Below are 15,245 nucleotides of genomic sequence, written 5' to 3'. Positions count from 1 at the left end.
TTAATCACCAAATTTTGAAGTTTTACAATTTAGTCACTAACCCGTATTTTGAGATATTACAGCCCCTGTTTGGAGTTCGTCACCTTTACTTTACTGGCAATGGTTTGAAATTATATCACATTTTTCATTAGCATGAAGACAACTCTCTTACACCTATCCGTAAGGACTGCTTCCGACAGTTTTAATCCCTACAAATATCTCAAACAAGTATGAGGTTAACGAGACACCAAAACTTTTGCTCTATGATTCAGGGTAAAATTTGAACCCATAGGGCATATAGTATACTTTTATAGAACTGCAATGAACCAGGAATGGATCGAGGGGCAGCCAAGAATCACCTTAAAATTATCATATTTTATTTTTTTTCATATTTTCTATCTGTAACATGTTTTTGCCCCTAGAATTTTATAAATTTACTCTCTTCTAAAGTTCTAAAATATTGTCCCTTAACATAAAATTTTGTATCTATCCCCACAAGTAACTAAATTTCCATTTCTCCACTCCAGAACCGTTAATCATACCAAACATGGACAGAGCCACATAATTGACACCCAAAATTTTTTGAAAAATACTTTTTTATATAATTTTATATAAAATATTAAAAAATAAAATTGACACTATTTTTTAAATATATTAACACCACTCTAAAAAATAATTGACACTCCTCAAAAGAAATTGAAACCAATCACTTGACCCCCACCAACTTAAAAAAAACAATAACGAGATTTTATAAATACAGAAACTGCAATTTTCTTGCTCCGCCAAAACAATATTCTAGAATTATCATGCATCACTTAAAACTAAATACTAAGATATATCGATTAAGAATAAAAAAACACAAACCATAATTCGAAACTTGGAATGAAAAATGGAAGCTAAATTAGAAAGAGTTACCGGTTGTGCAACTGCAGTAGGGTCTGTGAAGCTCTGAATGGTAACACCAGATTGGAAGGGATCCGAGTTGGTTGGAGTCAACTCAGGTACACAGGGCTGAGGATCCAAAGACGGAGTGGCAAGGGGAAATCTCTGCGGGAGATTACATCCCACTGTAAATCCTTTCTCTTTGGTTCTTTCAAATAGAACAAAAAGAACGTGAAAATTAGTTCACTCTACCCCGGCCTCCAATTTAGATGAGAAAATAGGGAGAGGCGGTGTTGAGTGGGGCCCAATGTCACTCTTTACACGTGTCAATACCATCATGGTGCCACGTCATCAATAACGATAATGTCTTTTGCACATGTCAACTGGATATTTATTTATTTTTCTTCCGTCCGCTCTCCCTCTCTGACTCCTACCTCTGCTAATCAGATAATTCGTTGACCGGCGATTGGAATTCACGCGCTCCTAGTCGTTAGGTCTCCCTTACGCTTTTTACTTTTTGGGAGAATTCCTCGTTTGTATTACTCAATCATCATCTGTGGTAGATTTAGAATTATTTTTCGACACATATATTAATAACATAAAAATTTTAAATAAAATTTATATAAATAAATTTTAAAGTAGACACTGTTCGTAAAATAATTAATTAATCGAAGAAAATGAAGATTTTAGGGTAGACACGAAAAATTTTAAGGATGATACGAAAAATTTAAAGGTAGACACATCAGTAAAATAAATAACTAATCGAAGAAAATCAGATTCCAAAGTATGCACGTGCCCACCCTCACTAAGTTATGGCTCCGCCTGATCATATAGTCTGAAACATATATCAAATTTATATTATATTTTCATTAAAATTATACAATATGTATCAATCAAACAATTTCAATTATTAAATGATTAATTATTATTTTTAGAGGTTTTAAATTCAACCATCGATAGATATATGAATTTTAATTATGAATTGATTGAAGATACCTAATATGTATAGTGGAATGTTTCATCAAAAATAGATTAAAATTTAATTTATAATTTTAGAAAATTGTTCTCAAAAACTATTTTTTGGTTTTCGAAAGATTGAGTTAATCATTTTATTTTGATAATTTATTTTATGGAAAAATATCCTACACATAAGTAAATATCAATATCGATTTTGGAGAAAAAAAAAACTAACACTTGTATACATATATATTCATATACTAAAAAAGTTAGAAATTATTATAATATTGAAAAGTATATAATATTAAAGTAAGAATATTATATTATTAAGATTATATTTTAAATATTTTAATAATTAATAAATTTATTAAAAATAATTTTAGAATATTTTGTAAATATTAAATACATAATATTATTTTAGTTAAACTATTTATTTGGTCACACATTTATTACTTGGTTTCTGTGTCATTCATTCAACTATTATTTTTAGATAATTTTTAACGTTATGGTTTATTTTTGTTTTAGTCATTTGTCGTTAAAAAATTAATGATAATGATGACATGATATTTTTAAAAAAATTGTTCAAACTAATGTGACTTTACCTTATATTGACACCAGTGGCGGATCCAAAAATTTAAAAATGGGGTCCAAAATTTTAATTTTTTTTAAAAAATAATGGGTATGCAAAAATTGTAATTTTTTTCCTTTTTTCCTTAACACATTAAGCTAAATTTAACCACATTTCCAAAATAATGGGGATACACTTGGCCCCTATGGGGGCTTAGTGCATCTGCCACTAAGTGACACATCAATACCGTCGTTAATCTTTTAATGACGAGTGATAAAAAAGAAACAAAATTTAAAATTAGATATAATTTTAGAAAAAATAATAGTTGAGTAGTCAAAATAAAACTTAAGTAATAGGTGGGTGACCAAATAAATAGTTTATCCTATTATTTTTAGATGCATATGTTGTGGTAAATTTTTTTTTAAAATGGTAAACTATACTAAAGACCATCCAACTATAGTCCCTTTTCATTTCGACTATCATTTTTGAATTATTGACAATCAAATCGTTCAACTATTTGAATGCATTCAATCAGGTTACTAGTAATTAACGGTTAATTGATGTGCTGACGGGTTTAGGGTTGATCCTTGGACTTGCATGGAATTCATCTCGTGATATATATGAAGTTTGGATTAGTTTGTGGCGTGGTCGACATTTTTCATTATAAATTTATTCTTTTTTCAAATTGTTCGATGAGGGTTTTAAACATATTCTTGTTATTCACATTATTTGTATTTTTCTGATTTTTCTTCTGCATCGATTGATGTTCATAATAATAATAATATGTGAGTTTCAGCAAATGTTTTGTTAGTCTCTCCATCTCTCTTTCCTTACCATATACATAGTTTGGTGCTACAATTGGTATAATTTATATTTAGTCCTTATTACTTACATAATCTATCAAATTGATCATAATTTTAAATTAATTTAATATATTTTAATCCTCCATTTCTATGATAACACATGTCACGATATCATTGGAGGGATTTTATTAATTTAAATTAAATATTTCCCCTCCAATCAGATGATGACACGTGGCATCATCTGATGGAAAGAAAACAAATTGAAACAAAATTGTGATTAGGTGGAAGGAATCGATCGTCTGCACCTTTGGGTGATAAGAAACCACCTAGGCCACTGACCTAAGCTTAATTTCTAGCATAATATTTATATCAAATAATAGTTATCTTAAAATATAATGAAGGTTGAAACAATAAAAGTAGAAGCAACACTAAAACGATGGAAGTCAGGGCAAACAATATATTTTAAAATATATTTTTTTCTGGGTGGTTCGAATATAATAAATATATTAGTTTGATCATTTAAAATATAATAAAAATAGAAGTAATACTAAAACGACTTGATTCGAATAAATTAATATTTTAAAATATATTGTTTATATTCAACCCGCACCACCCAGAAAATATATTGCTTACATTCGATCCGTTTTGACTTGATTCGAATAAATTAATATTTTAAATTAGTTGAAATAATATTCGTCCCAATTTAAGTTAAAATACTTTCAATAGTTGAAATAATATTCGACCTGGATTGAGTTAAACTATTTAAAAATAATTTAACTTGATCCGGGTCGAATATCATATCAACTATTTAAAATATTTTAACTCGATCTACATCGAATAAATTAAATAGTCAAATATTATTTCAACTATTTAAAATATTTTAACTATTTAAAAATAGTTTAACTCAATCTGAGTTGTATATTATTTCAACTATTTAAAATATTTTAAATCGACCTGGATCAAATAAATTAAATAGTCGAATATTATTTCAACTATTTAAAATATTTTAAAATTGTTTAACTCGATCCGGGTTGATTAAATTAAATAGTCAAATATTTTAAATAGTTAAAATATTTTAAATAGTTGAAATAATATTCGACTATTTTAAATAGTTAAAATAGTTTAACTCAATCCAAGACGAATATTATTTCAACTATTTAAATTTTTTTAACTTAATTCGGGTCAAATATTATTTTAACTATTTTAAAATATTAATTTATTCGAATCAAGTTGAGACGGATCGAATGTAAACAATATATTTTTTGGGTGGGACTGGTTGAATATAAACAATAAATTTTTAAATTTTAATTTATTCGAATCAAGTCTTTTTAGTGTTACTTCTATTTTATTATATTTTAAATGGTCAAAGTAATATATTTATTATGTTCGAACCACTGAGAAAAATATATTTTAAAATATTGTTTACCATGACTTGGGTCATTTTAGTGTTGTTTCTATTTTTATTGTTCTAATCTTCATTATATTATAAGATAAATATTAGTTGAAATAAACATTATACTAGAAATTAGCCTTGGGCCAGTGGTTGAGGTGGTTCCTTTTTATCCAAGGGTGCAGAGGTGTGATTACCCCCACCTCTAATGCATCATACTTTTGTTACAATTTACTTTCTTTCCATAAGATGATGTCATGTGTCACCATCTTATTGAAGAAAAATACTTAAATTAAATTAAATGAATAAAAGCCTTTCAATTATATCGTGACATGTGACACATGATATTGAATTAATTTAAAATTATGACCACTTTGATAGATTGTGTAAGTAATAAATACTAAATGTAAATTATACCAATTGTATTAACTGCCACGTCAGCACATTAGTTAACTATTAACGGCTAGTAGCCTGATTGAATACCTTTAAATTATTGGGTGGTCTGATTAACAAGAATTCAAAAATGGTGATCGAAATAAAAAGGGGTTATAATTGAATGGTCTATAGTATAATTTACCTATTCTTGAAAAAGAATTACGTCGATGACGTCTTTATCGCCAATCGAACAATAAAACATAAAGGGTAAATACAAATTTAGCTCTTAAATTATTATTTTTTGTTCCATTTTAGTATTTACACTTTCTTTTTTAAACCATAACTAATGTTTTGTTTAGGTGTTGTTTTATTATTTTACCTTTAAAAACTTAATTGTGATGTTGACGCGTCACCAGAAGGTGATATCAAATCTTCATTCAAAAAATTAAAATTGTTATGTCAGCAATTTTGTTAATTTTTTTAAAGATGAAATGTCAAATTGAAATTTAAATTAAACGTTAGATATGATTTTAAAAAGAATAAAGTTTAGGTACAAAACAAAATAAGAGTAATAATTTAGATACTAAACGTGTAGTTTATCCAAAAATAAATTATTTCCAGTGGCCTAGTAGGCTGAAATGGGCCCCACATTTTGTAGGTATCTGGATGGAACGGAAAAGAAAAGAAAAGAAAACGTGAGTTTATTTTCCATTTGTCATTTGTTTTGTACAGTGATGAGCTGCCGCTAATACGGGAAAAGGGTAAAAGCAAGAAAAATCTCCCAAAACCAAACAGATTCAAACCTTTCAATGGCTTCTTCTACTTTGATTACTCCCTCTTATTTTGCTTCCACGACACTTCATCCCTTCCCCTGCAGCCTTGGCTCTTCAAGGATCTCATTCCCTTGGAAAAACGCCTCCTATATCCTTCCTAAACCTCTCAAGGCATTCTCTTCTCCTGAATCCAAAGGTATTCTCTTTCTCCTTGCTCCACTTCTTCACTACTGTTTCAGATTCTGGCTTTTAATCTGCTCCTTTAATTTATTATTTATACATGTTATTTCATATTTGATCTTAGTTATATTGACTAGCGATAAAGTCTAGGATTGAAACATCGACAAAGGATTGATTTACAACTGTCGGCATGGTTTATCGCTATCCTCAAGTGTTTGGTGTTTCTGATTGGAAATAAGCTGCTATTTAAAGATCATAATTTATATGAAATTATAATTTCGTAAAGGAATTTATAACAGGGAATAAAGGGGTTCCACTGTTACTTCTTTTACCAGTAAAAAGTTCATTCACTGAACAGCTCCATGAACAACACTTTAACCAAACCAAAAACAAAAAGTAAAAATAGCCCCATAGTACGAAGGAATTTTTGCATTAGTTTCATGGTAACAAGAGTTTGGCTTAGTGAAGATTTGTTTTCCATTCCTTTCAGAACGTACAGTTTTATTGTTAATCGCTATTACTACCATCGACCATAACTTTAATGCCTTAATAGCAAAGGACCTCTGTCGTTTTTCTTATTCAATATTCATGATATGTAATTCTTGAAACTTATAAATATGCTCCAATGAATTGTTTTTACATATTTTCTTTTCTTATTTTTACTATTTATTGAAACTTGTTGATGCACTCTATACTTTTGAGTTTGATCCAATTTTCCTACTTTTCATCTCCTAGTCCTAGCACATCTTGTGACACTTGTTTGCCATGCTTTTCTCCTTCTTTCCAAATAAGCCTGGAATGGTGAAGCGTCTTGCATGGCATGGGATATTTGATATCCAAGGATGATATCCAGTGATATAGGGTGGGTGTTTAGATATTTATATATATGTCTCTTTATATGTGTGTACTTGTAAGTTCTCAAAGGTGATTCCCCTTTCTAAAATGGATATTATCATTGAAAAGTTTGTTGTAGCGATGTCCGGCAGCATCCTGCTATGCACCAGTTAATCTATAACTACGGGTTAAGTTTGAAATAATGGACTACAAAGAAGTTAGTATTCTGGAAAAGTAGGATGCTCAGTTCTTGTAAACTTGTAATTGCATATGTTAAGGGTGATGAATGTTTTGTGACTGTCATTTATCGTCGTGGTCGAATCTGTTGAGATATCAATTTATTTTCTAAACTTTAGAAGCTGAAAGAAAGCGAATAACAGAATCGAACAAGGTATCTCGCTGGATCCCAAAGGCAATGATCTTATGATGCTTCGGTATTAAACTATAATGAATTCCAAGCATGCATGTCTATGTTGAGTTTCTTCTTCTTGTGTTTTGCTGCAATCTTACTGATGATAGTACACAACATTTGAAGGTTACATTGACCTTGTTCCATTGATTGTTTTATCTATAGCTGCAGTTGTTACTAAAGACACATGGGAGAAATCAATATTGAACAGCGATTCCCCTGTTCTCGTCGAATTTTATGCAAGCTGGTGTGGCCCCTGTAGAATGGTTCACCGGATTATCGATGAGATTGCAGGTGAGTATGCCGGGAGGCTCAACTGCTTTATTCTCAATACGGACAATGACTTTCGAATTGCAGAGGATTATGAAATTAAGGCTGTACCGGTCGTGTTGCTGTTCAAAAACGGAGAGAAGCGAGAGTCCATTGTCGGTACCATGCCGAAGGACTTCTATATAGCTTCCATAGAGAGGTTTCTGAAGTCGTAAAACAATGATAATAGTCCATTGGCGATTCCCCTGGAAATGTTTAGTTTGATCCTCTTTGGTTCTCGGTTGTTCTTCATTTTTCAACTGAAATTGGTACCTTAAAACTTTAAATTGTTCTCTCTATACAACAGGAACAAAATATTATGAAATGGGACAGTTTACCCTTCAAAAAAAAAAAATAAATAAAGAAAATGTGACAATTTTATTGTATGGATTATCGTTGGGTATAATGAGAGGTGGATCCAGAAATTCATATTTGGTAGTTCATTGCTTGGCTCGTTTCAGAACAGAATTTAGAAATGATTTTTGTAAAAAAAATTATATTTTTTACCACCGGGTTGGTTCAAGTGGCAAGTAGTTTGATATCACTTAAGTAAGGGTTTATGTTTGAGTTTTTGTGTATGTAAAAAAACTCCGTCGAGAGATTCACCAATCAAAGTCAGGTGTGTGACTTGGGTCGGTCTAACTTAACTAGGGCAAAAGTTATATTATTTGAAGATCAATAGATATTTTTTTATTCTTTTTGGAACAATTCTTATTTATGAGAGAGAAGGAGAATTTTATTCTTAATGAGCATTAAACCTATAGCCCAGAGGAAAATAAAACGTCAATTGAGAATTTTTAGTCACCTATTTCTTTAATTAAAAAATGATTAAAAAGAATGAACATATGATTTAGGAAAAATATGTATTTAAATTGATTGGTCCATACATTCATTCGTGTATATTTGTAATATTTATCTTACTTAGAGTTGTTAAAAAGAAAAAGAACTAACTTTTATTTTTCCTTTAAAAATATTTGAGTCAATTATGCTTAAAACGGATTGATCATTATATAATTTTAAATGAAAAATTAATCCTAATAGACGTTGAATTTCTATGTCGTTACAAAAATTAGTTTACTCTTCATTTTATAGGGAGGAGATTAATCCAATGACTTAATATAATTTTTATATCATCTAAATAAAACATTTATGTTTGATAGATTTAAACATATTTATAAAAAGAAAGAAGAAGAAGAAGAAGGAGAAGAGGTAATTGGTTTATAAATTCGAACGAGTTTAGGAAAAGAAAATTGGTTTGGTTGTGTTAGCCCAAGTTGGAAGCCCATCTATGTAAAAAGAGTCCATGTTAAAACGTTATGGAATAGAGGCTGGCAGGTGCCTAGTCAGAGCCTGAGACCGAGAGAAATACAGTCGTCGTTTTTACGCTCCCGTATTCTCATCTCAAGTGAGATCGAGAGACTCAGATCTGTAAAAGGGAAAACAAGGAAGGGATCCCACAGATCTTTAAGAAGCTAATTGAACAAGAAGGAAGAACAATAAGGGAATATGTTACCAACGGTGAGCAAAACGCGTTCGTCGCCCTCCACATCTCGGCCGAACTCCAAGTTCCCTCAGTACCTCCGTCGAATTGTCAAGGTTCAATCTCTCTATCTCTGGATCTGATCTTCATTTTTATCTAATTTCCATCCAATTTTTTTTTTATTCTTGATGCAATTAGGAATGATTGCTTCCTTCATTCATTTTTCTGCCAGTGGTTGTCTCTTTGCTCTTATTCTTGATTGAATGGAATTCACAGATTTACCTTCCAATGTTTATTTATGTATTATTTTTATTCTAATTTTAAGATTTACTGGCGGGTAGTATCTGGAATCAGGGAGTAGACTTGACGTTTGGAAATGGTAAAAGATAATTGATTAATGTTAAATCCAGAATTAAATTCTAATTTCTATACGGGAGAAATAATGAAAAGAGAATTAAGTGATTTGTGTGTAATACGACTTTGGATCCATTTAGTAATTCCTGAGTTTCTGCCCTGGATTATGTCAAAATAGCAATAGCCTGAACCATTTCAAATTGAATTCCTACTAATTAAGTGGTAATTTTCTAATAAAATGAACAATTTGACTTTGTTGTATGTCTTTGTCAAGTTAAATTTGAGCACTCACGGTAATGTTTGTTAAGTTTTGAGTAGATTAATCATCCTAACTGGTTTTTGTATAATGTAAATTCTTACTTTTTCAGATATAGCTGTGTAAGCCGGTAAATTTCCATTGCTTCGATCACATAATGTGAAAATTCATTGTATTTATATTTGAAATATTATTCTAAACTTTAATTCCAGCTAAACAAAATATGCAATTAACTTGGTTTAGTACTACATTTCTACAGCATCATCTTTGAAGTATATGGTTTGTTTCATCTGATTGTGCTGCTTTGTTGGTTTGTGTAGTGGCAACAAATGGATATTGAATATACATTCTGGCAAATGCTTCACCTATGTACTGCACCAAAGGTCGTGTAAGTATACTATTGACCCCTATTAAACTTTTTTTTCCTGTCGTCCCATATTGTAATCATTGTTCGGTTACCGGTTGCTAAATTCATCTGATGCTGGGAATAGAAGAAAAGTACCTATATGGACACTCATTTTTTGCTGACTGATAGTTTATTTATCATTGTTTCCACTAGATGCATTTTGAGAGAGTCTTGTGATGAAATTTGAGCTTGTAATCCTCTTTATCTCAAAAGAATTTTGAGCATTTGCTATTTATTCTTTTTTGATCCTGAAAATGGTATTATTTCATTTCATGTATGTTTTCTGTTTGGGAAGAGATCATAGTATTGTGACAAATTGCTGTATTTTGTATCTGGCACCTGAAACTTGCTATTGCTTGGTTCTGCCCATGCTTATTGATTTTTTTTTTGGAGTAAAGGGATTATATGCATAAAGAAGCTTTTTGAGTGTTAAATGTTCTTTTCTTATTATTTTGTTCTATTGTGCATATGTTTTTCTATGGTGGATGCAGCTATCAGCACACAAAATATCACAAGCGTAAGTTTATTTCTCTTTAATTGTTTTTTTTCATTTGTGTCCATTTTCAGTACTTTAGTAGCAACGATGTTTTCAATCACGGCATGCTACTTTTGTTCCTATAGATATAGTATGCTATCAAGTGGTAATGCATATGCTATTGAGTATTGAATCCTGATAATGAGCTCTCAATAGTCAATATTGTAAATCATTTTCTACATCCATGTGCTAGTTTTTGATAAGTGCCATCATCCTTTGGCCTATACCAACAAAATTGTATTCTATATGTTTAACGGGCTTGTACTCTATCAAAGTGGTTAATTGAGTATCAATGCAGTTGGGCTGTGCTTTCACCTATTAGGTGACTTTTCTGTGCCTTTGTCTCCCTGTTGTATGAAAGAAACTAGGAGCACACCAAAAGCACCCATAAGTTGCTAAGAGTTGCAATACTGGATTATATCTCTAAAATTAATGTGTAAAATAGTTTTTCTTATATTTCCTTTTGGGGTTTTAAGTTTTATGTTCCACTAACATGTTGAAGGTGTGATGTTATTGGATTCTTTCCATCATCTAATGAGCTAGAAATTTTTTCATTTGTCTTTTTCGTTCAGAAACCAAAAATCAGTGGGCACGTGACGACCCTGCTTTTGTTGTAATCTGTAGCCTTCTTTTGACTGTTGCAACAGTAGCCTATTGTGCTGCGTAAGTTTCTTTTTTCATTTCCAAACATGACTGCATATAAAGAAAATGACTTACTAGGCATTGAAACTTTAAAAGCTGTCCTTGCTTTTGGATTTATAGGATTGATTAGGAATTAGTTGTCTTAGATTCAATTTTATTGATCTCACATTGGCATGCTTATGGTATTTATAATTTGTATGGTATCTTTGTTGTAAGATTGCATATGTCGAATTTGCAAAAAAGCCTTGGATCTTTTTTAGTCTTAAGCAACATGATTGGGGATGCTTCATGAAGGTGCTAAGTTCCCCCAAGGAAAGTAATATCGTGTCCCCAATAATGTACTAACATATTTGAATTCTATAATAATGCTAATGGAATTATTTTCTTTTATTTCGTCCTTTCCACTGAACTGCTTAATATATTGTTGATGACCTTGCCATTGTAATATTTTTCTATCTTCTCCCTAATGCAGGTATGATCACAGTGCTGCACATGCTGTTTTTGTAGTTATTTCGGTATTGCTTTTCCATTTTTTACTAACTGGAGTAATTCTGGCTACATGTTGTTGGTAAGAGGCAGTATCTATTTGTTTTCAGACGGGAGTTAGTACCTCTTAAACACAATATCTTAGTTGTTAGCTCCAAATTGGCGTGTAGCGTACATACTGATAATATCTATTTGTTATATTGGAAAGCTGCATAAGTTAGTGCCTGTCATTCTTTCTGAAGGCTCAGTTGCTTTTGGAAATAGGCATCAATCTGTTGATTCTGTTCTGTGCTATAATTGTCGCTTCTGTTAATTAGGTCTGAGGATGCAGTGATGCAGCTGAATGCTATAACTGTTTCACTGTTTTTATAATAGGAATGTAGTTATGGCTGTGGAATAGGATGTAGAGGTTTGTTGTCTTACATTAGTCTTGCCAAAGGAGGGAGATGAAGCTTGTTATTACATTGTACTTAGAATTACTCTGACTGCTTGAGATATCCCAAGGAATTGATAGCCGAAAATCTACGTTGATTTAACTTTATATGAAGTCTATGTAAGCCTTTATGTTTTAGGTTCGCTGCTTATGCTTGTTCCAATGAGAAAAAAAGCTTCTTAATAACTCCAACACAACTGTAACCATGTATATGGGATGCTGCAAGCTTCTGCCACAAATGTAACAATGCAAAAATAGCTGAAGGTTTTAAGCTTCTGTCACCAATAAAAAATTGAATGAGATAAAAGCTGAAGTTATATGTATTACTAAGTTAGTGCCTGTCATTCTTTCTGAAGGCTCAGTTGCTTTTGGAAATAGGCATATATCTGTACTGTGCTATAATTGTTGCTTCTTTTAATTAGGTCTACCTGTTAGGATGCAGCTGAATGCCATAACTGTTTCACTGTTTTTATAATGGAAATGTAGTTATGGTTGTGGAATAGGCTATAGCGGTTTGTTGTCTTACATCAGTCTTACCAAAGGAGGGAGATGAAGCTTGTCATTACATTTTACTTAGAATTACTCTGACTGCTTGGGATATCCCAAGGAATTGTTAGCCAAAAATCTACATTGATTTAACTTTTTTTTTTTGATAGAAAGTAAGCCTCATTAAAAACCGCCTTCAAGCCCTGCCATGTTATGAAGGTAACATGAAGGAACAAGAAGGAGGAAAAGAGTGCCACAAAACTTTTATTCACAAGAGCCAAATTACAAAGACTGAACAAACTCCTCAACTTTCTACTGAAAAACATAAGACTTAAAACAAACCACCTAACAAATAGGAAAATACACTCCTACTAATCAACACGATCAAATAACCCAAAAATCACCCTATCCCATCTTTAGCTAGTTTGTAAGCTTCCTAGTTTGCCGCCCTCAAAATATGCCTAAATATAATATCTTTTCCAGTCAAAAGCGAAACTATATCCTTCACCAAGGATAGATGCAAAGGGGGGCTTAAACCCGAATTCTGGATCCACTTCAGAGCGATAGATGAGTCTAATTCCACGATAAATCTCTTATTTGGGACCAAATCCAACTCCTCCATAAGACAAATCCCTCTTTTAATTGCCAACAACTCTGCCAAGATAGGAGGACCACCCCTACTGATTCAGAGAACCACTGTAGCAATAGTCCTCTGCTATTCCGAATCAGACCACCAATACCACCTTTTTCCCACCCCGAAATCATCGCTCCATTAACATTTAACTTTAGAAACTCATCTGGTGGAGGAACCCAGCAAGCTGATCGAGAGCAACCCCTTCCTGATCTGCCTACGAATCAACAAGTTTCAAATCACCTACTAGAGAATCTAAAAGAATACCCACATCCTTAAAACGAGCACTAAACCAGGAAGCCACTCTAAATCTTACAATGAAAGATAATCTGACTAAATCCAGCTTTACTTTCTGAAAGATAATCTCATTTCTACATTTCCAAACTGACCACATCACTGCCCTAGGAATGAATTTCCAAATCAAAGAGTTAGTCATAAAATCATCCCACAAAATTAAAAAATCCATGGAACACTTTGGAATCACCAATGACACATCCCACATTTTCAAGAAGGAAGACCACAGACCCCACACAACCCTGCAATGCAGAAATAAATGGGAAACTGATTCCACCTCCCGACCACACAAAACACAAAGCTGATCAACAATTTTCGCAACACCTCTCTTTGCTAACTCCTCTTTAACCGATACTCTTTGCTGCACTAATTGCCAAACAAACATTTCCACCCTTGGAGGAGCTAACCCTGTCCAAATATCCTTTTCCCAATTCACATGATTTTGCTCAAAACCACCTTGGTCAAAGAAAGCGTTTATACAAGACTTTGTTGTGAAAATTCCTTCACCATTCCCTAACCAAATCCAACAATCATCTTCCGCAGGAAAAAAAGAGGTATTATTCAACATAATGATCAACTGCAGCCACTGTTCAATTTCCCAGTCAGCTAAATTCCTTCTCATTTGGATGTCCCACACCCAACCCGAGGTATTATTCACCATAAACTCCTTCACTTTACCCGCTTTATTATTTGATAGAACATAAAGTCTAGGAAACAAAATTTTCAAGGGAACATCACCCAACCATACATCATTCCAAAACTCCACAGCTTCCCCATTTCCTGCCTTCAAACGCATTCCTTCTAAGACAATCTCCAAAATCATCACTGTTAAGAAGTTTTTCACCACACCTTTCCAAATCCACGATGTACGAGCTGACCACGAATTCCCCATAATAATGGAATTCAGATCCAGATTGTAAACAACACAAACCACTCTCTTCCACCAAGACTTCTTTTCAAAAGTAAACTTCCATATCCATTTCCCTAGTAAGGCTCGGTTCATTAGTGCTAGATTAGGGACCCCTAGACCCCCAGTTTTTTTAGTTTAGTAACCGACTTCTAGTTGACCTAATGGATTTTCTTCGTGTCAACCGAACCCCCCCACAGAAATGAAGCCATGATAGAGTTAAGTTTAAGTAGCACAGTAGTTGGAATTTTGAACATAGAAAGAAAATAGACCGGTAGAGAGCAAAGCACCGATTTGATCATACCACCTTCCCGCTATCGACAAAGAATTAGCTATCCAACCACTCAATTTAGCATGAAATCTCGCCACTATAGGATCCCACATAGCAGCCGAATTCCTCTTGTACCCCAGAGGCAGTCCTAAATATTCAGATGGAAGATATCCAACCGAGCAGCCAATAACGTCTGCCTAAGTAGTTAACTCCCCATCTTCAACATTTACTCCAAAAATCCTGCTTTTGCCTAGATTTAACTTCAACCCCACCAGAAGCTCATAAATAAGTAACACTCTTCTAACATTCCTTAACTCGCGAATAGAGCCTTACTGAAAAGATCATCCGCAAATTGAAGATGTGACAGCTTGAATGCTCGTCTTGCACTCCTAAATCAAACCCCGAAAACAGTCCCAAATCCACTGCTTTAGTTAACAACAAATGCAGCAACTCAGCAGCCAAGTTGAATAGCATAGGTGAAAGCGAACATCCTTGTGTCAGACCACTGGATGTATGAAATTTCTCGTAGGAGACCCATTTACTAAAACCGAAATCTCAGCAGTTGACATGCATTGGTACATCCACGACCTCCACTTATCACCAAA

At 32.6% G+C, this 15,245-nt stretch overlaps 2 protein-coding genes across 4 annotated transcripts; both read left to right on the top strand.

Annotated features, from left to right (window-relative positions):
- The first annotated feature begins 5,697 nt into the window (after window positions 1-5,697).
- On the top strand, window positions 5,698-7,801 carry LOC120186808 (thioredoxin M3, chloroplastic-like). Of its 2 annotated transcripts, none has more exons than XM_039190657.1 (2): window positions 5,698-5,923; window positions 7,322-7,801. In XM_039190657.1, the coding sequence occupies exons 1-2, from the start codon at window positions 5,764-5,766 to the stop codon at window positions 7,633-7,635; spliced, it is 474 nt and encodes a 157-aa protein (XP_039046588.1). In that variant the 5' UTR covers window positions 5,698-5,763; the 3' UTR covers window positions 7,636-7,801. The 2 variants fall into 2 exon arrangements, with proteins under 2 accessions (XP_039046588.1, XP_039046584.1); XM_039190653.1 differs by having other exon boundaries at window positions 5,699-5,923; window positions 7,316-7,793.
- Window positions 7,802-8,809: 1,008 nt separating this feature from the next.
- LOC120187125 (protein unc-50 homolog) lies at window positions 8,810-11,896 on the top strand. 2 transcript variants are annotated; one of them, XM_039190915.1, is made up of 5 exons: window positions 8,810-9,055; window positions 9,870-9,937; window positions 10,447-10,472; window positions 11,063-11,153; window positions 11,605-11,888. In XM_039190915.1, exons 1-5 carry the CDS (start codon window positions 8,966-8,968, stop codon window positions 11,702-11,704), a joined length of 375 nt encoding a protein of 124 aa, XP_039046846.1. In that variant the 5' UTR covers window positions 8,810-8,965; the 3' UTR covers window positions 11,705-11,888. The 2 variants fall into 2 exon arrangements, 1 of the variants encoding a protein (XP_039046846.1); XR_005522259.1 differs by lacking the exon at window positions 11,063-11,153 and having other exon boundaries at window positions 8,811-9,055; window positions 11,605-11,896.
- Window positions 11,897-15,245: the final 3,349 nt, after the last annotated feature.

This window comes from Hibiscus syriacus, unplaced genomic scaffold (genome assembly GCF_006381635.1).
Source record: "Hibiscus syriacus cultivar Baekdansim isolate YM2019G1 unplaced genomic scaffold, ASM638163v2 tig00004035_pilon, whole genome shotgun sequence".
NCBI lineage: Eukaryota > Viridiplantae > Streptophyta > Magnoliopsida > Malvales > Malvaceae > Hibiscus > Hibiscus syriacus.
The sequence above is the reverse complement of the archived record's forward strand: the minus strand, read 5'-3'. Positions and strand labels throughout refer to the sequence as shown.